The sequence below is a fragment of the Jatropha curcas genome, chromosome 7 (genome assembly GCF_041381405.1).
Source record: "Jatropha curcas cultivar XTBG-Jc1 chromosome 7, XTBG_Jcur_1.0, whole genome shotgun sequence".
In the NCBI taxonomy this organism is placed as follows: domain Eukaryota; kingdom Viridiplantae; phylum Streptophyta; class Magnoliopsida; order Malpighiales; family Euphorbiaceae; genus Jatropha; species Jatropha curcas.
Window position 1 is genome coordinate 20,809,873 of NC_143157.1, and position 26,302 is coordinate 20,836,174.

General features: G+C 33.1%; 1 protein-coding gene across 7 annotated transcripts; it reads left to right on the top strand.

Annotated features, from left to right (window-relative positions):
- Window positions 1-1,735: 1,735 nt before the first annotated feature.
- Window positions 1,736-24,876, top strand: LOC105635720 (uncharacterized). Of its 7 annotated transcripts, XM_089723876.1 has the most exons (12): window positions 1,736-2,111; window positions 2,405-2,439; window positions 8,803-8,895; window positions 16,235-16,736; window positions 19,014-19,332; window positions 21,405-21,602; window positions 23,207-23,284; window positions 23,483-23,572; window positions 23,696-23,754; window positions 24,091-24,241; window positions 24,320-24,457; window positions 24,557-24,876. In XM_089723876.1, exons 5-11 carry the CDS (start codon window positions 19,033-19,035, stop codon window positions 24,389-24,391), a joined length of 948 nt encoding a protein of 315 aa, XP_089580002.1. In that variant the 5' UTR covers window positions 1,736-2,111; window positions 2,405-2,439; window positions 8,803-8,895; window positions 16,235-16,736; window positions 19,014-19,032; the 3' UTR covers window positions 24,392-24,457; window positions 24,557-24,876. The 7 variants fall into 7 exon arrangements, with proteins under 7 accessions (XP_089580002.1, XP_089579997.1, XP_089579999.1 ...); XM_089723871.1 differs by lacking the exon at window positions 16,235-16,736 and having other exon boundaries at window positions 8,803-8,876; XM_089723873.1 differs by lacking the exon at window positions 16,235-16,736 and having other exon boundaries at window positions 1,737-2,111.
- The last annotated feature ends 1,426 nt before the right edge of the window (window positions 24,877-26,302 follow it).

Below are 26,302 nucleotides of genomic sequence, written 5' to 3' on the forward strand. Positions count from 1 at the left end.
AATGGTAGAGATAAGAGTTTTATACTAAGTTCTCAAAACAGATAAATAAACCATTGAATTTCCACTACTATATGTGCCAATGCCCAATATTCAACTTCAGAACAGGACCCTGAATTAGTAGCTTGTTTCTTGGCTGACCAGGTAATCAAGTAGATCCAACGAATATACAGAACTCAGTGATGGATCATCTATCAGAAGGAGTGCCTGCCAAGTCAAAGTTGGATTATGCATGAAGAAAAAAATAGTGGTAGGACAAAAAAGAGTCCCTTTGCAAGACTTCTTTATCAGGGAAAAAAACTCAACATGTCGAGTTTTCTAGACTTAAAACTGGATTATAGAAATACAATCTTCAACAACCTTAGAATTATCACCTGCTACAATGTTGTCATCAACGTAGACTAACACAACTATTGTATTAAAGTGAGTATCATGAATAAAATATAGATTGACTTGTAAAGAATCCATAAGAGATTAAGAATGACTGTAATATATGAAACCAAGCTTGAGAGGATTGGTTGAGCTATATAAGGTTGTTTCTAACTCATAAACATGGTAAGGTTGCAAGGGATTTGTATAATATGGTGGTTGCCACGTGTGAACGTCTTCTTCAAGTAGCCGTTTAACAATACATTGTGAACATCTAATTGTTCGAGTGGCCATTGTTTAGACATTGCACGATAGAGAATGGTTCAAATAGTTGAAGATTTGGCAATCAGCCTAAAAGTCTCACCATAATCAAGACCCTTTTATTAATTGAAGCCTTTGGCAACTAAACATGCTTCATGCCATTCAATCGTAACATCAAATTTGCGCTTCACTTTGAAAATCCATTTACATCCTATCATATTGAGCTGCGTTTAGGGGAGCTAGATGCCACAACTTATTTTTCAGGAGTTCTTCATACTCAATGTCTGTTGCAGCACGCCAATAAGGTGACTTAATAGCTTGCATATATGATGTAGGCTCATGATATGGATAATCTTGTAGTGTAACTGAGAATGAGGAATGTAGTGGATACCTTATTGTACATATACAAGTTTATTAATGGACTTGCATTTTTTTTTTTTTTTTGAAGAGGGGATGAGGTTGGAGCATCTATTTTAGGTGAAGATATGGTCGGGGAAGAGGGTTCGGGAGCGGGAAAAGGAGATTGAGATTGATTTAGTTGTGTCTGGGCTTATGATAGCAGATGTTTAAGCGAGAGTTTCTTATTGTGAGTGGTTGGAAGCTGTCAAAATAGCTTGGTGCTAAAATATTTTGAGGTTAGTGATGGGTCTATTAATTGTGAAGTGGAAGAAGTTATGACTTATGTGGTTTATGTTTGGTAGTGTGAACATCTAAATTCTAGACCCCAGATATCCAAACGAAACATTAAAAATATATCAAATCAGACTTGGACCAGTTGAACCTAAATTGACATAAAATATATCGAAAAATTGTAGTAATTTGACCATAATTTTTTCGAGTTGAATTTCTAACAAACTTGGTACTAATGAAAATTAGACTATGGGGAGCTTTCTAATATATCACAAGCCAAAATTAGAGTTGAAATGAGTCATGAACTGCCCAAATCACGTAAATTTGAATCAATGGGTCGAACCAAAGCAGGCTAAGGGTTGATCACCCAGGCACTGAATCCTACCTCAGAAAATGTGCCAAAGCCCATTCAATTGTTTTCTTATAAATTAAGCCTTGAAACTCATTCCAAAACAAAGCTCAGTTGAAACATTCTTTTGGCTTTCTAGCTCTCTTCTCATCTCCTACTCTTTGAGTATTCTAAGTGGGGGATGCGATATTCCTTTGAACTCACTTTTTCTCTAGTCTCTTTTCTTGTTTTGGAGGTCATCGTCGTTAGGAATTTTGCCTAGTTCAAAGTTTTTCCTTGCCTTTGGTTTAGCGCCTCTTAACCATTCAAACCATCACCAATCGCTTCAACAGTTTGGAGCCTCTTTGGTCATCCAAACCCCAAGTCCTTTAGTTTAGGTTTCTTTTTAAAATCTAAAATCTTTTCCAAGATGAAGCTTTGAGATGGGAAGATTCTCAACTAGCCAACCAAGTTAAGGAGAAGGAATTGAGCCAATCTGTAACGTGAATCTCGCAAAAAGGCTAAGGTACGATCTCTAAATCCTTTCTTTTCAATTATTCATCTCTTCCTTCTTCTTTCTGTTTTAAATTTGGTGATGAAAGCTAAAAACATGATAAATTAAAGGATTAAAATGAACCTTTTTTCAACTAAAATCAACCAACCCTCATTTTTGTGATGGGTAGAACTACTTAGTTCTGATTCCCATTTGAATGGATAAGTAGGCAGGCTTGATTACAAAACTCGAGCTACAAACTAAATCACCAAAAAATTCTCTTTTTCTCTTTTTTTTCTTAATTTTCTTTTATTGTTTTATTTTAGGGAGATCTGTGATTGCCTCAAAATCCCCAAAAGAGGTTAGATGCAATACTCGTCGTTTTATATTGTTGAGATTGATAACTTTACTGCTTCCGTTACTACTTTCTCTGTTTTTTTTTTTTTCACTCTAATATTGCCATACATGATATCTCGTCATCTCAAATCTCTTTTTGGTTTTGCCAAAGCATTAATATTAAGGCCAATTGATTAATTGTTTAAACCAAAAATTTAGTATTGAAATTCTCCCTGATTTTAAAGGGTAGTGTGCTTTTCTAATTGGACAATGGTTTGAAGTCAAATAAAATTAGCGTTTCTTAAATTTAATTACACTAAAATGAAAATTAAGTGGTGACTTGTTTTTAAAAGAAAGCAAATCAATTAAGTAGGTTTTCACACTATGAACCTAATCCAAACAACATTCGAATTTCATTTAGTGGATTGGACTTGGCTCGGATCGAGGTTACAAGTGATATAAGTAGAGTGGTGGGTAAATAATAGTTGGTCAGTAAAAGAAGAGGTGGATTGAAAATTTTGGAGAAATAGAAAAGATGTTTCATCAAATATAACATGATAGTTCATGTATGTTGGAAGACTGCTCTATCTAACCATTTCTGTATTTTACCAATACCGCCTTGTCCATCACTTAAGTAAAAAGGATGTCCCTTGAAACCTAAGTCATATGGTTCAAGCACATTTTAAAAATCAATGATTTTAGTAACATATTTACCCTTCCTCTAGTTTTCTCCGATTGGAGTAATATTGAAATGGATGATTTGTGACAACCTAGACGAATTTCACATCAGTTAAGCACAATGTGGAAGTAATATACATAAGGATAAGTAAGACTAAAATGACTAAAATACCCTTAGGGTTATCTAGTGTTAAATTATATTCAAAAGGAGTGTCTGTGAGAGTCCCATCAAAAAGGGCAGACGTCGAACTAAATAATGATGAATTTCTCGATTGAATCTTTAGCCTTGTGGTAGCGAATGTCAAATCGATCATATTCGAAGGACTTGCACTATGGACCATTAGTGATGCTGATGATTTACAGAAATCGACAGCTTCGACATAGCTTTTGAGTTTGGCTCCTAGAGCTGCTACAGGAGTGGGAGATAAGATTGAAGTTTGGGTTTAGGAGCGATCGATAGACAGGAGGAGAAGCTAAAGGGCATTTTTGACTTTTTACACTCTTTTAATTGAAAAATGGGCTGATTTCAGACGGAAGGGCATATTATTGAGACAGAATCAAATGTCAGGAACTATATACTACCTCTGTTTCATAATATTTGTCACATTTGAAAAAATAGTTTGTTCCAAAATACATATACATTTGTGATTTCAAAGAGTAATAAATATTTTTTTTCATGTTTACCCTTTGTACATGATACTTCAATTTAATAATTTTTTTAAAAAATTAATATTAAATTAAGGATAATATAATCAAATTATTGTAACTTAAACAAATGTAATGATTTTCTTAAAAACTATAAAATTTCAAATGTGACAAATATTATAAAATAAATAATAATTAATATATAAACTATGAGGATAAAATAATTAATTTTATAAAACCTCAAGGACAAAATAATTATTTTCCCAGGAGAAATTTCAAAATAAAAAAAACTCTCCACACCCTCTCCCTTCTCCCCGATTCCAACGACAGCCCATTTTCCCTTACCTTTCTGCGATTTCCGGCCACCTGAGGTTGACTCTGGCTGACCGGACCTCCTTCTCGTCGCCATCACTTCTCCGGCCACCGCTCCTTCCATTTCCAGCCTGTCATAGCGTCGCAAACGATAAGGAGAGCTGCGGTTTCGATCGACGCAGCTCACTCTTCCCTTCTCTTTCGTTTTTCCGGAGAGACCAGCCAAGGACCCTCCGTTCTAGACTATTAATTATTGGACCCACTCAATCTCCATTAAAGTTGACAGAAGGTGTTCGACCCTGAAGCATCTCCCTCCTTTTTTTCCTGTGCGTCTACCTTACCTCTTTTTGTGTCTCCAAAAAGCGTCACCCTTTTCCTTCCAGTCTCCTCTTAGAAATGACCCAGCTTGAATTCCCATCTGATATGGAGAAGAAGACTATGATGAAGACCACAACAAACCTGGAAAGTCCCTTCCTACTCTTAACCCGAATGGGCTTCATCCGGCTCAATATAAACACCTCTTGCAAAATATTCTTCTTCTTCTTCTTCTTCTTCCCTGAAGATTACATAGTTCCTATATATATATATATATATATGCATTGGTAATGGAGAGATTACCTGGTGACTCTGTCTCAAGATTTTTTGTTGGTTGGATCACCAAAATCTTGCGGCTGCTCCTACAAGATCAAATAGCTTAATTCAGTCTAATTTTGGTTCTTCTTCATCTTCTTCTTCTCTTTTTTAACCCAAGAACAGAACTTGTTTGATTTGCTGGTTTTCAATTCTAGATGAGATCGGTTTCGTGAAATTACCTACGATGGCGCTTTTCTTTTTATGGAAATTTTGATAAAATGTCAATTGGGTATTTTGAATATGCATGAATCGAGTATTTTCGAAGGCAAACCTTTCTGGACAGTGATATTAATATATAATCGAAGATGTTGTCTAGTCAATTAAATCTGGGAAATAGTTTTCACTTCTTACTATGAGAAAGAAATATGATCATCTTTAACTGGTTTTTTTTGCTGAAAGCTTCGGTGCCGATGGATGAAAGAAATTTAATTGGCAATATTGAAACATTTGCCAGGATTACTTTTATCAAGGTTCTGCTTATTTTCTGATTATTTTAAGGGAAGAGAAGACAAAACAGTAGAACGCTATACGGTTATGGTGAAGATTGCAGTTTTGTTTGCGATGAGAGTAAAGATGGAGCGGGAAAACCAGAAATATAGAGGAAGAGTTTTAACTTACCTTTGGTTAACATTAACTCAGGGTTGAGTTTGTCCTACTATTAATACTTTTCTAGTTTGGGCTGGGCCAATTTATTTATAGGTTATTTTTAGGAAAAAGCTTAAAATAGAATCTCTGTAGCTGTCGATTAGGGTTATTTCAAAACATAAGACATCAACTCAATCTTTTTCTTTCTTTCAGATCTGCCCTGCTCCGCCTCCTCTCTCTCTCTAATTCTCGTTGCGCCTTGGTCTCTCGCTCGTCTTCTGCACTTTCCATTCTCTCATATCTTACTATTTCTACCTAAGATCGCCGCCGGAAATGATAACTGATAGCGTCGCTAATGGCGGCTGAACCACAGGTTTGTCTTTTGTTTTCTTCAGTCGCTCCGCTCTCACCGGACGTCTTTCAGATTTTAATTCGACTATCACAAATATCTTTTTTCGAAATGTTTTTATCTGCACTTTTTATCGGTTAAATTTTTATTTTTTTTACTTAATGTTGTGGATAATGCCAACAAATTCAAGGATATGTATATATCTTCTGAATTTGAAAACATTTCCTAAACAATATGAAAAGGAAGGGTTTTTTTTTGGAGAAGGGAAAATATTAAAAAAAGGAGGCTCTTTTGAGGAAAGAAAATATGGAAGAGAAATATCAAAGGAAAGAAAATATGCACTATTATCTCTTGATGTAAAATTTTTTCAATATTTTTTTTTTAAAATGAATAGATTAAAAAATTATAATTTTTAATGTGAAATTGATTTTATTATTTTTCTCTTATTATTTTTTTAATATTTTTTCTCACCTTTCCAAATAAACTCTTAAAAATAAAAATAAAGGATTAGTGGTTACTTTATTCCATAATTTAGCCAAGGTAAAACAACTAGAGGTTCAAGTAATAGAAATAGGAGAGAAAATGAGACAGCACTTAAGATTAGGCATGGCCACCGGTTCGATTCTAATCGGAATCGAACCTTAGAATCGAACCGTACTGTAGACGAATTGGAGTCGGACCAAAATTGGTGGTTTATAATTTTGAACTGAAATCGGTGATTCACGGATTGGTTAAGATTCATGTGAATTTTAAAATATGAACTGAAACCGGCGGTTTCGGTCTGGTTCGAATTGGATGTACAAAAAAATTGTAGCTTAAAATTTTTATAAAAAAATTTATATTATTTTATTTGATTGTAGTTGATTCGATTTATAGTGAAGAGAAGTACAATGGTACATAAATAATTGATTTATAAAAAAATACATATTTTTTTACTTAATTTATAAAAAAAAATGGTACATGAATAATTGATTTATATAAAAAAAAAAAAACTTTCAAATGTATAAAAAAATGTGTAACGAATAGTAATTTATTTTTTGGTAAATAAATTTTATTATTTTTTAATCATTTATTTATTTATTTATTAAATTATCCAAAAATATAGTTGTTATTTTTTTATTATAAGAGACAATTTGAAAAATTAATAAATGAGAAACATGTATAAATATAATGAGTTGATGATTTTTTATTTCACAACCAATTATATTATAACTCTTCTCTTATTCTCAATTAAAATTCTCGCAAATTTTTATATTTCATTAATTTTTTCTATTGCTTTATTTTTCTTAATATTGGATTGTTTATTTTTTATTTTCTTAAATCTAATTCTAAATTCTTTCTCTAATCTCAATTTTTTCCATTCATAAATTTACTTCATTTATCTTTTTAATAATTTTCTTAGTATTTGAAAATAATAATTTTCAACTCATTTCATTAATTTTATATTCCATTTATAGTTTTCTATATTAGTGAATTAGCAAAATTTGTAAATTTAATACAATAATAGTTCCAAATTAGTTAATAGAAGTTTTTCTTTTAAAATTTTATAATAAATTATTTAGTTAATAAAGTTTAAACATTTTAAAATTATTATTTATTTATGAATTCGGAATTAAAATTTTATTATTTTTTAAAAAATTTGCATAATGTCGGAACCGAATTGAAACCGTAATTCGAACCGTCGGTTCGTTCGAACCGTCGGTTCGTTGGAACCGTGTCGAACCATGCCAGAATCGGAGGTTTAAGGGTCGGTTCCGGTTCAAAATTTTAAACATCTCGAACCGGCTGTTCATTGAACCGGAATTGGCGGTTCACTGAACCGGCCATGTCTACTTAAGATGGTCTTTGAATATTGGTAAAGAGAAAGAAAGGAAACAATTCACATATATAATAAATATAAGGATTATTTATAATTTTGTTTACTCATTTCTATTGCATGCATTTTTATGAGTATATTGGACCTTATTAGTCCAACATTCGTTTTCATATAATATCACTGGTCTCATCGTTATATTATACTCCCTCCGTTCTTACATAAAGGAAAAAATTTTTTATTTTTAAGTGTTTTTTTATATAAAGAATTTTGTTTAATTTGGAACAATATTAATGTGAAAGGTCTATCTTATCTTTCTCTTAGTGCTTTGTGAAGGCTGATAGAAAAAGCTATAGATGGGCATTCAATGTGAAGAAGTTTTGGAAAAAGGGTGATTTTTACATTAATTCCTGTTAATAAAGTGCTCGTATAAGTTATATAAGCAGTGATTAAACCCAAGTTTGAATAGGAAAATGGCTGTTTTCAGATTGATCATATCGAAAAAAATTCTTGCATATTTTGCTTAATATTTGAAAAATTAAGCCACATATAAAATATATTTTCAATAATCGAAGGCGTTTCAGTTGAAGGTTAAATAAGCATAGGTTTTGATATTTTCACATAGCTTTTCCAAACAAGGACTTAAAAAAAAAAAAAAATTCCCTCCAAAGGTAGGTATAGACTTCATTTTTTTGCACTCATTTGTATTCATTTCATTTCAACAAAATATTATTTAATATTGAAATACATTTTAAGGTGTACATTGATATTATAGAAGGAATTGACGAGATATTAGGGGGGTGAATTAGGAAAAAAAAGTTGGTTGAGTCATTTTTTTTAATTTTGGTGAAAATTTAGTTGTTCCTATATAAAAAGAATGAAGGTAGTAGGATTTACTCGCTCTGTGAGATATTTTCTTATTGCGTAGCACACCAATTGTACTTTATTTCATCCAATTTATCTTAATTTTGAGTTGCATCTTCATCTATAATATTTTTTTTAAATATAGAATAGATATTTGAATTATTTGGATATAGGTTTCATTATATCATGCAATCTTAGCTCACTTTCATCCTTTTAATGTGGGCCAAACTTGTAATGCATATATTTTATCTTACTTTTGGTTAGTTTAAAACTCTTACTTTAAAGAGTGTTCTTTCTCATTCCTAAGTTTTGGTTAAATTCTCACAAGTTTCATCAATTAAGAAAAGTGGTTAAATTATGTTGAACAATCATTTTGAAAAGAAAAAAAAATTATGTCGAGTAGTTTTGCGGTTGAGGTACGATGTAGGGGTGTTATGTTGTTACTATGTTAACTAATTGTCTGTTTGATTTTATTATTTTGACCTTTTCAAACTTTTGTATTTATACAGTTTGCATTCTCAAGGATGGGCATAAATCATTTGACACTTCGTATTGAAAGCATACTAGAAAGTTGTATTAAAAGGTAGCAGGAACCTCGGAAGGCAAGTAAACATACTGTTATTGCTATGCTCTATTACTTATGAAATTAGTTGGAGCAGATGACTTCATTTCACCAGTAATTATCTTATTTTACACTATTTTTGATTTGGTTAAGTTTACTTGATCACTTGTTTGGCTACGGAAAGGGTGTTCCTTGTCTTTGGTTTACCTTGTGGCTACAGTGGGAATGCTAGCTTGATTAAGCAAACGTTCTTCTTTTCTATAAGCTCTAGGTCTTTTCACAGCATTGCTTATCTTTCCGCCATATGTCATGGTTAGAAGAAAATTTTTGATTTTCAAAATTATCCATAGCTATATTTGTAAATATTTCATGACGAGTATTTTCGTAACCTTTATATTTAACATTATGTTCATGTGCTATCAAACCAAACAAAACAATGTTATTAAACTTTCAGTTACCATACCTTCTCCACAAACACAAAAAAGGTCGTTTACCATACTCCCTTACCATCATTTACTATACTTTACTAGAATGATCCCTCTCTCCTTTCATCCAAGCAGAGCGCTAGTTTCCTTTTTTAATTGTTTAAGCTTGAGGTCCTTTTATGGGTTTTCTACCTTTATCGGCTTCTGCTTAGGGGTGGGCATTTGGTTTATCGAACCAAATTGGTTCAGTTCGATTTGATCGAATGGATTTTTATGACAATGTAGACTAAAAAATATAAAAAATGGATTGGTTATTCCATGCTGAATCATTTATTTTGGGGGTAAAAAATTTAGTTAGCTAGGTACAAGATCGAACAAAAACCAAAACCGAATAGTTATCACTATTCAAACCAAACGATAACCATTTAATTTGTTAAAACCTAACGGAACCAAACCGAAATGTATTTGTTTGGTTTGGTTTTTGGGTCATACTTGATTATTGCTTTGCCCTTTTGTGGGCCTCTTGTACTCTGGGAGTTGTAGGCCATTTTTTCCCCTTGAGCTCTTCTTACTTGAGTTGAAAGTTGAGAAAATACTACTAACTCCCTTGAGCCCAATTTTCATTCTTTAAAGCTACAAGCCATGAACCCCCTTATTATTCTCACTTTGAAAGTCCTAATCACTTCTTATTCTTACATTCTCTGGTCTTCAATATCCAATTAAAATTATGAGCTATTAGTTGTTAACAATTAAAAAAGTAGAAGGTAAAAGATAAAGAAAACGATGATATAATACGAGAGAGAAAAGATGGTGACAAAGATGAGAATGATGATTATAAAGCTAAAGAAGACAAGTGGTTGTTCGCCTTGATGCATGGAGCACAATTGTGGTGTTCACCAAAGAAGCAACACCTCTAATAAACCAAGTTAGCCTTAAAAGTTTGATGGATGCACCTCTTCTTTCAATAATTTCAACACTATTCATTATTATGTATAAAAGAGTTTAACCTCAAAATGAAGCTAGCATTAAAAGAAATGTTTTGGCACCCAAGTAGTAACTAGTGTAATTTAGCCCTTTCTCAACAAGCAAACCAGTTAGTTAACTAGTCCTTTCATTTAAGATGTACGCCAAACTACCTTGCTATTGCTAATGTATCTATTTACTACTTGTTCCTTGGGGTCATAGTTGTTAAAGGCGTTAGGCGCACTAAGGTGCAAAGGGGTTCTGGAGCCTAAGCACAAGGCGTGCGATCGAGCGACGCTTGGCGCCAAAATAAAAAAAATTGAAAAAATAGTAAATAATTGAAAAACTATACAAAAAAATGAATATTAATAATGTAGGAAAAATTAGAAGTAGAAAAAATTATAATACGATATTTGTCGTATGTGAAATACAACTAGTCTGTCCTTGTCTTTATTAAAATATACTAATTTATCCTTATATTTTGTGTTCGTTACACTATTAGGTCTTGTTCAATTTTTGCATCTTTTCTGTTCAGTCAACAAGAAAAACAGAGATTAAATGAGTGATTAAAATATTGTATCAAAAAAATTACAGTGCAGTCCTTATGATTTGAAGAATACAACTAATTTGTTCTTGTGTTTTTAAAAATAAAAGGGGTATTTTCGTCATTTCATGAGGTACCTAACGGAAAAGGCGTAAAAATTAGATGAAAGTACCTCACAGTCTGACGAAAGTAAACTATATGGATGTTTTAGACTACAGGGATCGTACTGTAATTTTTCCTTAAAAGTAAATAATTGCATAGGATGTTCTTATTTCTTGCTTCCTATTTGTACTACCATACTACATATTAAATAATTAACATTAAAATTACTCAAAACTCATTTAATCATCAATCATCAATCATCATGATGCAAAACAAGATATTCTTTATTATCCTCTCAATCCAAATCTTCATATTCATCATCACCCTCACTCCTATGTTTAACTGTGAACACCCATTTACATCCAATTGGCTTCTTTCCTGATGGAGGAGTTACAAGATCCCATGTCTCGTTTTTTGCCAAAGCTCTCATCTCTTCAACTATTGCAGCCTTCCATTTTGAGTCCTATAATGCCTCTTGCCGATCCTGCGGTATAGAAACAAAAGAAACAGACAAAACAAAGGCTCTATAGGAAGGGGACAGAGAATTATAGCAGATAAAATGGAAGATGGGATGTTTAATGCATGTTCTAACTCCTTTTCTAAGAGCAATAGGAATATCAAGATCATTGTCAGAAGGGCTAGATCAAGATTAGGATCAGAATCATCAGGGATTAAAGAAGACTCACCAAGTTCTTGTTCGGCTGTATTTTCAGAGCCTGAAATTGGAGAAGACGGTTGATCACAGGTCTCATGCCCCATGGTTGTATCTGTATTGGTCCACCGTGTGTTGATTTTCAAATCAGGTCTATCCAATCTTCCTAGAGGTTTGGGTGGTTGTTCTCTCTTACTATTTATGTCTACAAAAATCTCACCCTGGAAAGGAATGTCATTCATCTCTTCTTTCATCTGATATTTCTCCCCCTGAAGAGGTTGTGGGGAAGGAAAATAAGACTCAAATTCTCGAAAGGTAACATCCATACTCACAAAGTATTTTCTAGGAGGATGATAACACTTGTATCCTTTTTGAGTAGTAGAGTAACCAACAAACACACACTTCAAAGCTCTAGGATCTAATTTGCTTAGACCATTTTGATGAACAAAACAAACACAACCAAAGACTTTAGGAGGTACAATATAAGAGTTTTTTTCTAGAAGAACCTCTAATGGAGTTTTAAATTTTAAAGTACGAAGAGGCATACGATTGATAAGGTAAACAACAGTCAAAATAGCATCCCAATATGGTTTGGAAAGATTCATAGTGAACATGAGAGACCTAGCTACTTCCAATAAATGCTTATTTTTCCTCTTCGCTACTCCATTTTGAGCACTAGTATTGACACAACTAGTTTGATGTATAATACCATTAGAATCTAAATAGTTACGAAAATATGCATTCATGTATTCAGTACCATTATCAGTTCTAAGGATTTTAATATGCGCATCAAACTGAGTACTAATCATTTTATGGTAGTTCTGAAAACATGAAAACACTTCATTTTTTATTTTCATCAAATAAATCCAAGTCAATCTAGTGCAGCAATCAATAAAGGTCACAAACCACCTATAACCAGAGAGAGACAGTTTTAATAGGACCCATACATCAAAATGAATAGTAGCAAAAGGAATCAAACTTTTATTATTAATTGGAGAATAAGAATGCCTAATGTGTTTGGCAAGTTCACAAGCATCACATACTAATGAATCAAAATCACACTTAGCAAACGAAGTGGTAAATAAACGTCCTAAAACAAAAAAAAGAGGGATGTCCTAATCTCCTATGCCATTGAATAACTTCATGGGAAGAATTTCTAGAAGTTCCTAACAAAGCTTGACCGGTACCCGAATTTGAAAAACGACAAACGTCATCCAACAGATACAGTCCATCGCACAAGCTACCACTACCAATCGTTCTCCTCGTGTTTAGTTCTTGAAATATACAATGAGTCGGGCAAAAAGTTAGTTTGCAATTAAGCGCTTTTGTGATTAAGCTAATGGATAACAGATTAATAGGGAATCTAGGGACATGAAGAACAAAGGAGAGTTTAATATTGGAAGTACAGTCAATAGGACCTGTGCTAGCAATCGGTACTAAGGAGCCATCGGCAATGTGAATTTTTTTTGTGCTTTGATACTTAGAATATGTGAGTAAATGTTTTATAGAGCTTGTTGTATGTTTATTTGCTCCTGAATCTATAACCCAAGAGGGTTTTGCAATTTTTGCAAGAAAGGTAAGAAAAGCATTACCTGAATTAACAAAATTAGAGGCTGCAGTCTTAGTTGAGGAAGAATCAAGCTATGACAATAATCATTGTAGAGATTGAATTTCCTTATTAGAAAGCTACCAGCGATAGATGTTTCCTAACATAAAGCTCCACCATCAGATATGTGTGCCTGCGGTCTAGAAGAATTGACCCGCTTCCCTCCACGCCCTTTAGTTGGGCATCCATGTAATTTCCAGCAGAACTCCTTAGTGTGCCTGTTCTTACCGCAATAGTCACAAAATAATTGATCTCTGTCTGAAGAACTGTTCTTTGTAGCCTGCATATGTTCTCTTGCAAAATTAGTAATCAACCTTGCTTTATCAATTGTAGATCTGTGAACCATAGCATTCCTCGGAGTCTCCTCTTGCTGTACAAATGAATATGCTTGTCGCAAGGATGGAAAAGGATTTTGTCCATGAACATGGACTCGAATTTGATCATACTCATTATTTAGGCTAGCCAGAAAATCATACACACGTTGTACTTCAATCAACTTTTGAACTTGAGTCGCATCATCAGGACATTTGGCTTGAAAGTCTTGGTAATAATCCAGTTCCTGCCATAACCCATTAAGTTTAGCAAATTACTGAGCGATAGTCAGATCTACTTGCTTGGTCTCATGAACTTTCTGTCGCAATTCATACCTCTGAGCATAGTTTCCAATTTGCGGATACGTCTGTGAAGCGACATCCCATATCTTTTTAGCTGTATCAAGAAGCAAATTGCCTCGGGAAATAGTTGGCTGCATGGAATTTATTAGCTAAGACATAATAATAGAATTCTCGGATTTCCATTTGTTAAAGCCTGAATCTGTCGAAACTGGTTTAGTCGCTCCACCAACAAGGTATTCCTACAAATTTTTTGCTTCAATGAATAATAAACAAGGCCGAGACCAAGCCAGGTAGTTTGTTCCATCTAACTTCATTGGACTAATTTGAAGAGAGGGGCTCTCTGAGTGAAAACCCATATCTACCTTCTTTCCGTCACCCATATTGTTAGAAAAAAAATTTTCAAGCGGCAATGGCGAAGAACCAGCAGTGGTAGAAATAAATCAAAAAACAAAAAAAATTCTTAAAAAGCAAAATTGGTGCTGGAGGACCAGTAAGGGAAAATCGCCGCAACAAATTGAGGCCGCCGGAATAAGAAAAATCGATGGAGCTCACCGGAAACAGCCACACGGGCCAGCGCGTGGAGAACGGCCAGAATCTTCTGAGGCGCATGTGCTCACGCGCGTGGTTGGGCGACGACGCGGTTTGGACGGAGGGCCGATCGGCGGACGATTTTCCTTCTGAGCCCGGCGGTGACGACCAACTCCTACTCCCGGCTGTACTGTGTGTATGTCAGCCCACTCGCAAACTGCAACCGTTGCTGAAAAATTCACGGCTATGGCTCTAAAACTATGAAGAAAGAATATGTCGTATTTCTTTTATTGTGTTATATTTTTTCAATCTCTACACTATATATATACACAATATTGTTCATATATACACAATATTGTTCCAATAGAGGAAGTAATCTAAATAAGAATAAACCTAAACTAGGAAAGACAACATTGACTTTAATTATAAAGATTTCAACAGACTATAATCGAATTTGGTCCCAAGTTAAGTCCGCATTAGTGCAATTTACTCAAACTAGTTTGTTAGGTCAAACCTCATGGAGAAATTGTAACCCATATATTTTCCACAACATTTCATTTTATTTCTACTTGCAATTACCCAGAGTCAATATTGTAGAATAATAATAAAAAGAATAAATTTGAATACTTTAGAGAATCTTAAGTTGTCATAACCTTAGGATGGGCATTATTTTTTTTCAAATTATTATAGTTTGATATGGAACAAACTCCCTATGATCTTTATATGGGCAGCTCTTGCTCCCAATTTTTTGTATAGTGAAGTTCTATGACAAAATAAATTGCCACTTAGCCTGCTCAACACTTTGTTAGTTGGTCCACTTTTTGCTTCACAAGGGTGTTTAGGTTGATGGTAGTGATAGTGCTTTTGAAAGTAGTTGAAGAGGTCAAGTAGCAAATGTAGAAAGCAAAAAGGCTAACAATCGTCAGGTTGATAAATTTACATTAATTGTCACTAAGCTTTACAGTGAGTTTCAACAACAATAGTAATTAAGCCATAAGCTCAAAATTGTTGGGTCTGGCTATATGAACCTTTTGTTTTTATTCCCTTCTTTTCATACTAAGTCCACATCAGTGACAAGTATGTCTTTTGAGATAGTTTCCCTCCATGTGGTTTTAGGTCTACCTCTTCCTTGTTGTGCTTCCTTCATTTTTGTTTATTAATGTATCACACTTACAAAATGGAGAACAAGGGATCTATGCATAAGATGACCAAACCATCACAATTTACTTTTCGTACTTTATTCCTAACTTGTGCTACTTGCACTTTTTGTAGGATGTGGTCATTTCTAATCTTGTCTGACCACATATTAATCTTAATATTTACATTGTTTGCTACATTCATCTAGTGAACATGTTGGGCATTTGGGGCCTAATCTTCACTACTATATTAGATGATAGGCCTCATCGCCGTTCTATGGAACTTGCTTTCACTTTGTTAAATATCTTCCTGTCATAGGACACACCTGTAGCACTATTCTATTTCATTTACTGTACTTTAGTTCTATGAGTTTCATCTTGAACCATCATGCAACCCTCTGAAATATTGTCAAGATTTATGAGTTGACTGCACTTAGCTCACAGTACTCTCCAATCTCACCTTATCTTATTCTTCTAAATAGGGCCAACTCATAGTGCATGTCACTAAGCTTCACAGTGAATAAGAGAGAGAAAGAGGGTTACAAAATAAATTGGTAGAGTAAAATATCTTTTTTGTTCTGTTTTTTTTTAGTTATTATTTATTTGTGTCCATTTACTAACTAGATTGATACGTAAATTTTTTATCAGTTTATTGTCAGAAAATGTGATTATTTTAATAAACGTTAATGAAATTTAAATTGAATTTTCATGACCTTATTGAAACTAAGAGCAATAGTTGGAAGCAATTGATGTAATTTACCTTCAATAGAGTAGAGTGATTCTAACATAGGTTTGATTTTTTGTTGTAGGATTAGGTCTACTTAGTATGGAGAGGTTATGGATTCTTTTGTGACGGTGGCTTGTCATGGCTGAAATAAGTGTCTTTATGACATGGTTGGTTGATAAAATCATGATTGGGCTTAAGAAATGTAACTTGGGTGTGATTTCAGATAGGTATGTGCATGGTATGGTTTTAGCAAAAAGTTGGAATTATGGAAGAGCACTTTTGATGAGGGTTTTTGGCTAAGCAATACCAAGATGAAATACATGCACTGTGAGTTTGACAAAAAAAAGAAGTAGGGACAAGGGATTTCAATGGACGGTGAGCTGGTTCCAAAGTCCAGTCAATTCAGGTATTTAGGCTCCATGTTCTAGAAAGGGGTCTGATTGATGAAGATGTAACTCATAGAATCAAGCAAGATGTATGAAATGGAGTGCCACAAGGATGCTGTGTGATAGAAAGATACTGAACAAGTTGAAAGATAAAATCAATAGGACCTTAGTCAGGCTTGCAACGTTGCAATAAAAAGTGTAAGTAGCACAATGGAGATAAATGAGGGAAGGATGCATATATGTTTTGGCCATGTGGTTTGTAGACACCCATGTGTCCATTTCGTAAATGTAATCCTTAGAGGGTGCTAAACATTGAATAGATAATCCAACTATAAATAAAACAGAATGAAGACGAGATTCCTATAGCCTATCCCAACTAATTTAGGATTAAGACTCTTTTACTATCATCTGCTATATATATATATATATATATATATATGTATATATATATGCTTTCTTATGCTTGCGATTGTGGACTCAATTAGATATAATGACAAAGGATTCATATAGCCTGTGTGAGCGTGTGTGCGGGCGTGCGTTAGTGACATTGTAGATGAAGATGTAACACATAAAATTAAAATAAGATGGATGAAATGGAGGAGTGCTATAGATGTACTACTGGTAGGAAGATATGAATCGAAAGGCAAGTTTTGTAAAGCAACAATGAGATTTGCAACATTATACAATCCTGAATGTTGGGCTCCAAATGCTCAACATATCCTCAAGATGAATGTGCGGTCACATAAAATTGGACAAGATTAGAAAGGATCGCATCTGACAAAAGTTGCAAATAGTACAAGTTAGGGATAAAATGTTAGAAGGATGTATGAGATGGTTTGGTAATTTCCTATGTAAACCTCAATGTGCTTCAGTTGTGTGTGTGTGTGGGTAGAAGGATATCATTCTAACCTTATACCCTCTTATGGCTTGTGACATTATTATATCTTTCATTTGTAGATTAACTACGTCAGTTGCTTCCTTCAAGAGCTAATTCAATTGCTATTAGGGCATTTTAGGCACTCTATCAACAATGCATTGGATATATATTCTTTTATTGATTAAACTACCTACTCTATTAGGCTCTATACAATATATCTGCATACATCCCATGAATCAACAACTAGCTCGCAAAGTATTTTTGCTTATGGATATACCCCAGGGAGCTTTAAGGCCATGTTTGGTATGATATAATCAACTATATAATGGAATGAGAATTAAATTACATGATTGCTTACATTGTTTGGTTAAACTTTTTTTTAAACACTTCAATGTAATTGAGATTGTATATGTAATCGTCATTATTTAAATTGATGTAATATTCATTATATCAAAAAACAATTGTATTGGCCATTACATCAAGCACATGTAATACCAATTACATCAAGCATATGTAATACCAATTACATTAAGCACATGTAATACCAATTACATCAAGTCGCTCCAATCAAAACTCTACCACTACCACAATCGCTTGACCACCATTACCACCACCCCACCACCGCCTCAATCACCACCATCACTTAATAAAAATTATATTTTAGTATTTATTAGGCAACACAGAATAAAAATTATATTTTATTCTTTTGTTTTATTATACAAATGGAAAAAATAGAATAAAAAGCATTAAAAATATCAAAATGCACATAATTTATATTGTAATTTAATTTATTCAATGAAAATATATGAAAAAATCAATTTCTAATGATTTTAACTTTTATCTTGTTATATTACATTTTTTTGAGTTACCTTCTCTTTATTTTTTAGTTCAAATAAATTTACAAATTTAAATGGTCTTTAATAGCATAAATGGCAAATAGCTTTTGGCTCAAACATTTCTTTTGTATTAATAATGATGTCGTGGTGGTGGAGTGGTGTTCGACGTGGTGGTGGTGATGGCAGTGGTGGTAGGGGTGTACTAATTACATTATATATTTACAAACAAACGTAAAAAAGGAATGATGATTACATTCCATAAATTTTCTCAATTATATTACCAAACGTAGTAATGGAATCTTAATTACATTCCATTAAATTACATTTTTGATTGCATTACATCTTTTATTACATTACATTGCATCACTTCAAACTAAACATAGCCTATATGTCTTTTCCAGCTTCCATTAGAAATCTTACCCTAACACTTGGAACTTAAATTGGCATTGTAGCTCCTTTAAGTTAGATAACTATTTGATTTTGGTTTGTATTGTATACCTGATGCATTTATATTTTCTGAGTAGATTTATAGAAGAAAGGATGAGATAGATGGGTTTGGGTTGGATACGGATCATCTGCATGTTACACTAGTTCGGGATTGGGTAGAGTAAATTTTATTGGTACTTGCTGCAATTCTTACTTGCCCCAACCAATGATTAGTTAATTCATCGCCCTCCTTTCCCTACCCCCCCCCCCCCCCCAACCCTAACATCAAACTACATGGTTCTGCCATCTTCTTGACTCCATGGTTTTCGTTTGCAGTATAGTTGCTTTTGTTATTATGTCGAAGAATTCAGAAGGATTGGTTGCTTCAGATGACTTGAGCAAAGTAGGACCGGATTACTTTACTTTCTATGCATGTGAAATCAAAGAGTTGCTCTCACAAAATGAGGATTGCCTGCCTCTTGCCACTGAATCGACTAGAAACGGATGTGAGAAGGTTAGGGCTCAAGTCAAGATTGAGCCTTCTAGTTCTTTTTTCCACAACAGCGTGGGAGCTGGTCTTTCAGATTACAAAAAGGAAAGGTTGAATTCATCACTTCGGCAGACATTAGCAGTACTTGCACCACAAGTTGATGAGGTTAGGTTGAGATATCTATGTTCTCTTTTAAGAACTTTTTTGGGTTTTACCGTTTTTCTCTGTTATTATAGAGATGCACAGTAGTCAACACCTGTATTTTCAAAATTAATTTAAGAGTTCTTCGATTTTAACTTTGTTTAGCTATCATGTCCATCTATTTTATTTCCTATTGAATAGTCTCAAAAAGCCAGTTTTACCCTTTACTATGAATTAATATTTGATCTATATATTTTAATATATTATACTAGTAAAGATCCTTATTTTAATTTTGATAATCCTTGTCTTTTATGACCTTCCAAATAGAAAATACCAATTAACAAGTAATTTTATGTGATTTTTAAACCTAAAAATTACATATATTTTGGTTTTTTTGACTTGTTTTTAGTTGATTAACCAAAAAATTACACAAATTCTAGTAAAAGACTATTTAGTTGGAGAATTATAAAGAATACAAGGACTACTAAATTAATTTTTAAAAATAGAAATCCTGTATAGTGTAATTTGTTTTGACAAGGGACTAAATTGTAATTCACCCTAACTTTTTTATGCATAAAAATAATGGAGTTTAACTTGGGGCAAATTCATAAAGTAACACTTGAAACTTACGTGAAAAATCCATTGGCACCATTTTTATAAAAGGCTTAAGGTGGATTAAGACATGCATTGAAGAATAAGGCACAAGGGAAAGGAGGTGCATGCTTGGTGGGCACAAGGCTTAAAACATATTTCCTAGTTGAATATTAAGGTGTAAAATAGTAAAAAAAGAGGTACAAAGGAAAATTAAATTTCGGTGGGATAATGGAGACATGCTAGTTGATTTGCCTCAGATAGAATAAGGTGATGCATCTTATATGTTCTAACGTTGGAGGAAGGCCTTGTGCAATTTACTGGTACTTTGCTGCCTTTTGCAATTTTACTTGTCTATATATATGTATTGATAATTACACCCCACAATGTAAAGTTATTTGCAATTTACATTGTGAATGCTTACTCGCTTTTGTCGTTTTTTTAATAAATTCACAGTCATGGCATATCAAAATACTTTATGAAGCTAGAACCACTACACTCACTCCACTATATAACAGGATAGTTGTTTAATAAAAAAGTAGTTGTTACCGCCATAGGCAAAATTAAGCCATTATGGTTTTGATGATATGGAGTTACAAAGTCATTATACAATGGAGGTGTAAGTAATTTTGAAGCTACAGAAAGATAGGAAAATTCGTCATATGATGTTATTGGGTTAATCTTTGTTTGCAAATCTTTAATTTTCAATGGTTGATAGATAGGGAAGAGCCTGTTGACTTTGCTTCAAAACGTAGTCTAGATAAAATTGCAGCTAAATTTGTTTTGGGTTGTAATTGCTAAAGAAAAGATTAGGGCCACTTCAATTGTGCATTTTGTTTTTTTGTGAGTAGGGGTTTTGTGTGTGTGTTTTTGTCATTGAATTTTGATGTTTCTAATTTGGTCACAAAAGATGAATTTCATTTAGATGTGTCAGTGAATGTTGTTAAGCCAAGAGGAAGTCCTATTGCGAAGTGTTGTGGTGTTGTTCATCAAGTCATTGGATGACTTTTGATAGGTCCATGTCATATTTTCTTCATACAACGTGTTGAATTGGTTAAGACTTTAGAAAACAAAAGAGCAGTAGCTCCACAAAAGTTTCAGTCCAAATTACTTACTAGTTTGCTATAATTTCATTACAATACAAGGAAGGTGTTCAGAACCTTGTCATACTGGGAAAAATTGATCATGTTGGCAGCCCTAGTTATTTCATTTAGGATGTGAGACCTCCTATGACTATCTGTTTTTAGTTTCTCTACCCCATATGTGATACATATCTGAGTTATTTCATCTCTCTACCCTATGTCCATCTGTTTTTTGTAGTGATACATTTCTGCAAAGTTACGGAATCCATATGCGATAAACTTGATACTTGGAGAATTGACTAGGTGATCTCGTTACTTTTGTTGCATGACTTTTAGGCAGTTTAATTATCAAAATATAGACATTTGTTAACTAGTATCGTAAGTACTTGAATTTCCTGTAACCATGTGATTTGTTGAATGCAGATGCTTGAACCAGTTGTGGCTATGCGTAAATTGCAAACTGAGGTCAGAAGCAGAAAGTTATTTTCAGGTCACAAAGGCACAGAATCTGAGGGTAAGATGAGGCAGAAGAATCCTGATAAGAGAATCAAGATGTCATCTTCCTCATCAACAACCATTGCTACACCCACTAGTCCTATTAGTTCTGGAACATGTAAAGAGGTTACACATGCTTTTACAATAAATCCTTGTTCTTCATATTAGTTTACATTTAAATATCTTATGCATTTGAAACCTTTTTTATATTTTCTTCAAATGGTATTGTATTTTATGATAATTTTCTTGAATAAAATGTTATGCATGATAAGATTGCCAAACTTCCTGACAATCCAAAATTCTTTCCTATGGCTTGATGTCAAAATATCCAAAATGATTTTCTGAAGTTTCTCTTTGAAACATTACTCCCCTCTATGCATGATTTCTTGTGATTCCTCTTTTTCTTTAATTACTTTTATCTTCTAATTTCATAAATCAACATTTCTTGTTGCCTTATTTGTAAGAAGTGATGGTATATGCTGTTTCAGTTTAAACTACAGGTATTAGTTTGAGAGATATGGGATATGTTGGTTATCTTTTGATCAGCCTTTTTTTCCCCTCTTTGATATAAACTGCTAGTTTGTTAATTTTTGTTTTGTCCCTTTTGGGATTATATGCCGTATTTGTCTATGATTTTGTTTCATCTTGTGTCTATCTTATTTTGCCATGATTGATTAAAGGAACTGGGATTCTATTTTAAAAATATTTGGATTGTAAAGAATGTAACAAATCTTGACCTAAATGATTAGAAAACCAATGGGGCAGAAGGGCAGTGAAGGGGGAGGGGGTGGTGTTGAGGTGGGATTTTTTTTTGGTTCATCAAGTGGATTAGTTCAAGATAAATGCCGGTCAGTGGTGGAAGGGGGCCAAACCCAATCCATTGCCACTGTTGTTACAGCCAGTACATTCTCCTTCTTTAGGATATTGTATCATGTTCATTTATTGGATTTCCCTAAGTATACTAATCTAGAATGATGCAGTTTATGTTCCTCATGGGCAAATTTTAAGTTCAATCCAAGCCTGTTTTGGATAGAACAAACTGTTCTCAACTGTTATTCTTCCTTTATCTATTCGAGTCGGAAACTTAATAACTGCTTAGATGTTTTTTACAGGGCCCTTTTTAGCAATTTTTCATGATTTCTTTATATGAGATTGTAACCTCTACAGGGATATTTAATATTTTAGGTGTCAGAACTTAGGGATATACATTATTCACAGTGCAGATAAAGTTGCAAATAGAACAAATATATCAACGCATTCTTACTGCTTCTGCAAGTCAGTTCTAAAATTTTCCTTCATATAAAGTAGAACCCTCATATGCCTCGCAAATGGCGTTCATAAATTGACAAGCTTATTCAACACCGTGTCACAATTTTTCAATGCCATTCATAAATTGACAATTTTATTCAACATATTGAATTATTCTTCTCTAGCAAATGGCGCATACCATAAAACGCTTGGGTGAGTAATCCACCAAGAAATCCTCAAATCATAGTGCCTTTTATTCATATTCTCATGAAGACGTTAGATTCAATGAGCTTCTGTGTGGAAGATTCATGTTCTGTGTGGAAGATTCATGTTAAATTCACTTTCCAATACAGGGTTCAGCATCTAAATTTTTGGATTCTATACATTTGCTTACTAAATCTTTTAGTTTGTATATGATTGTTCATTTGACATACATATGCAGGCAATAAACTCAGTTATTTTGGTGCCTTTTTTTCCTGCAGTTTCAGTGCAATGCTAATAAAAATGAAAATGAATCTCATTTTGGCTCAAACACATCTTCTGGCAAAGGAGACAGAGAGGTGAGAAGTGGATGATTCATATTTATTGATTTGGTTTAAAGAGTTTGCTGGATGCAAAATTAAGTTGCCTTTTTAGATTCAATGGAGGAGAGTTATCAAGGATGTGCAAGATGCACTCATACGCCTAACTCTCACTCTACGCATAGACATTACTAATCTGTTCATTAATGTGAATGTCTACTGTTTTCTTTGCACTAGGGGGATGGTGATTTGCAGTTTCTACTTGAGAATGATAGCTCGTTGGTTGAGGAGACAATCAAGAAATATTCTGATCAACTACTCACAACTGTAGTTTTCTGAAAATCTATCCTGTTTTTTTTACTGTTATATATCAAGGCCCTGTTGTGTTTAAAAATGTTAATTAATTTTGTGATAATCATATCTGAAAAAAGGTATATGCTTCTTTTTCAGCTTGGCCACATGGAGAAGCAACTTGAAGAAATTCTTGATACTGTGGTGTCTACATGCAGGTACGTTACATTGGATGCTAAACAGATATACAACTTTTTTGTTTTGCTGTGCAATTTCACATTCCTTAATCATAGGAGATTCGATGTATAAATGCAAGTTATGTCCTATTAATGAAGTTCCATCGCAAGAAATGTTATATCTTTAGCCTTCATTCATATTGAAATAATGAAATCTGATCACATTGCAATAATGTCTAATGTCAAGAATAAATGTTGAGAGGTTAAATCGATTAGAATCGTCTGAAGTTTCTAGATTTCTGAACATTTTGTGTTGGTGTGAGTTTGGGCTTTGCCTTAATTATTACCTTGAACCAAACTGCCACCTACAACCTGCAGGCCAATGACCCTAACAGAGAAGCAGCAGCTTAGAAAACTAATTCAGAAGTTACCCCCAAAGAACTACAACCGCGTGGTTGAAATTGTACAACGCAGCAAGCCAGTCGATACACATCAATCTGATGAAATTTTCATCGATTTGGAGCAACAGGTATAAGGAACATAAAACATATGGTATGTTAACATGTAAATAACTTTCTATCACTTCCTAATATGCTGTCTTTTCCAGGAAAATGCAACACTTTGGAGGTTATATTACTACGTTGAGGCAGTTGATAAAGCTAGAAAACTTTCATCATAACTCAATTTCAAACTACCCTATACTACGTTGGCACTTCCCAGAATTATTCACGAGACGCAATGCAAGGTTGCTTGTGAATTTCTGCATCTTGACTTTTTCTTTTCTTGGTTTGCAAATATACAGACTTTCATTTAGATCTAACAGTAAGCATGATTCTTCGAGCAGAGGCCAAGAATTCTTCTATCTACCTCAGTGCTTGAAGCAATTCCAGGCGGTACTGGTGCAATGTTCTAGAGTGTTGGCCAATTCTTTTGTCCCCATTGATTTTATTTACCATCTCTGCATATTGTAGGTAGATACAATTTTTTAACATCACTGAAATGACTGATCCTTGGGAGATGTTTTTTGTCACACATCTCATTCTGCTCAGCAGATGATGAAAAATATGTCAGAGTTGAAATGCAAGAGCATCAAGTTGTACACAGCGTGAGAAAATTTTTTATATTCCTGTTCCTTTAGAAATATGAATCTACTGTTCAATTGAAGCCTTTTTTTTTTTTTTTTTTTTTTTGAAAAAAAAGCAAAATTTCTATGTCTTGTATTTCTCCATATTGGCTTTGTTGTCTGCCTTGAAGGCCCGTTTCTGTATGGCTTTTCATAGTGTCATTAACATAGATGCTTGTAAGTTCTGGCAACTTAAAGATTCTTAACATTTTTTTTATGTCGCCTAGTAGATTCATTAAATATTTTATGTAGGCTGAGCAAAATTTAGTAAAAATCAAACAAACAACCAAATCAAATCTGTTTGATTTGGTTCAGTTTAGCATTTTACATAATTGATTTGGTTTTAGTTTTTAATAGAAAGAAATTTGAAGATTTTTTCATTTGATTCAGTTTTAATGATGCTTATGAATGTCTAAATTTGTATAAAAATTTGCTAAAACTGGGTAGAACTAAATCAAATTGAACATTTTGGTTTGATTTGATTTTGTACACTTTGATTTGGTTCAATTTAATTTTTTAAAAAAGTTGATTTATTTAGTGAGCATTAGTCCAACTGGGTTTGAATAGAACTGGTCGAATAATTTTAGACTATTGGCACAGGCTTGACACTCTTACCAAAGTGTATATTATGAGAAAAACCACAATAAAATGAGAAAAGTTAATGGAATTACGTATTGGTGATAGCCTATGATGTAACATTATTCATGTTAAGCCAGATGCGTGACATAATATTAAAGGATGAGATGAAATAATTTTTTATAATTTTGATATAAATACAATATGAAAATTAGACAGTTAATATGAACATGACATGCATAAATTGTTCAAGATTTATAATTAAAACAAAAAGTAATATAACAATAAAATTTAAATAGGTTTTAGTTGGAGTATTTATATTTAACACTAAAATTATCTCTTTACTTTTAAATAAACGGATCACCTAACTTAAATGTCAATTCGTTTATATTCGCGTCATAAATGGGTGATTCATTTATAACACGAATTCGTTTAACCTCAAACCTAACCTATTTATTTCGCATGGTAAACGAATCGTGTTTACGTGTCGAGACCCATTTTGACACTCTTGGTATGACATGCATAAAAAATCTTACACACTATTAATGTATTTTTTAATAGCGATAATAGTTTTGAAAATTTAATTAATTATATTGAAATAAGAAATTAAGTATTTTTTTAATTTTATATTTATGATTTATTATAACTGATTGTTTATTTATTTGAAATATTAATATATTATACTTATTTAGTTTAGTGTGTCTTAAACATGTGAATCTCTTACTTTTTAAGAAATTATTGTATCACATACGTTCCCATGTCGCATGATGAATTTTTTTAAATTTATTTTTATATCTTTTCTATTAATGAATAATCAAAAAAAAAAAAGAAAGGACTAAATTTATTTTCGAAAACAATTTTATTACTTATTTTTTTTGGATATAAAAGAAA

Excerpts from the sequence above, each read along its gene's own strand:
- LOC105635720 (XM_089723870.1), top strand. Across the intron at positions 8,877-19,013 it reads CTAGAAAGTTGTATTAAAAG|TATAGTTGCTTTTGTTATTA; the intron begins GTAGCAGGAACC and ends TTTCGTTTGCAG. Across the intron at positions 23,573-23,695 it reads CTGATCAACTACTCACAACT|CTTGGCCACATGGAGAAGCA; the intron begins GTAGTTTTCTGA and ends CTTCTTTTTCAG.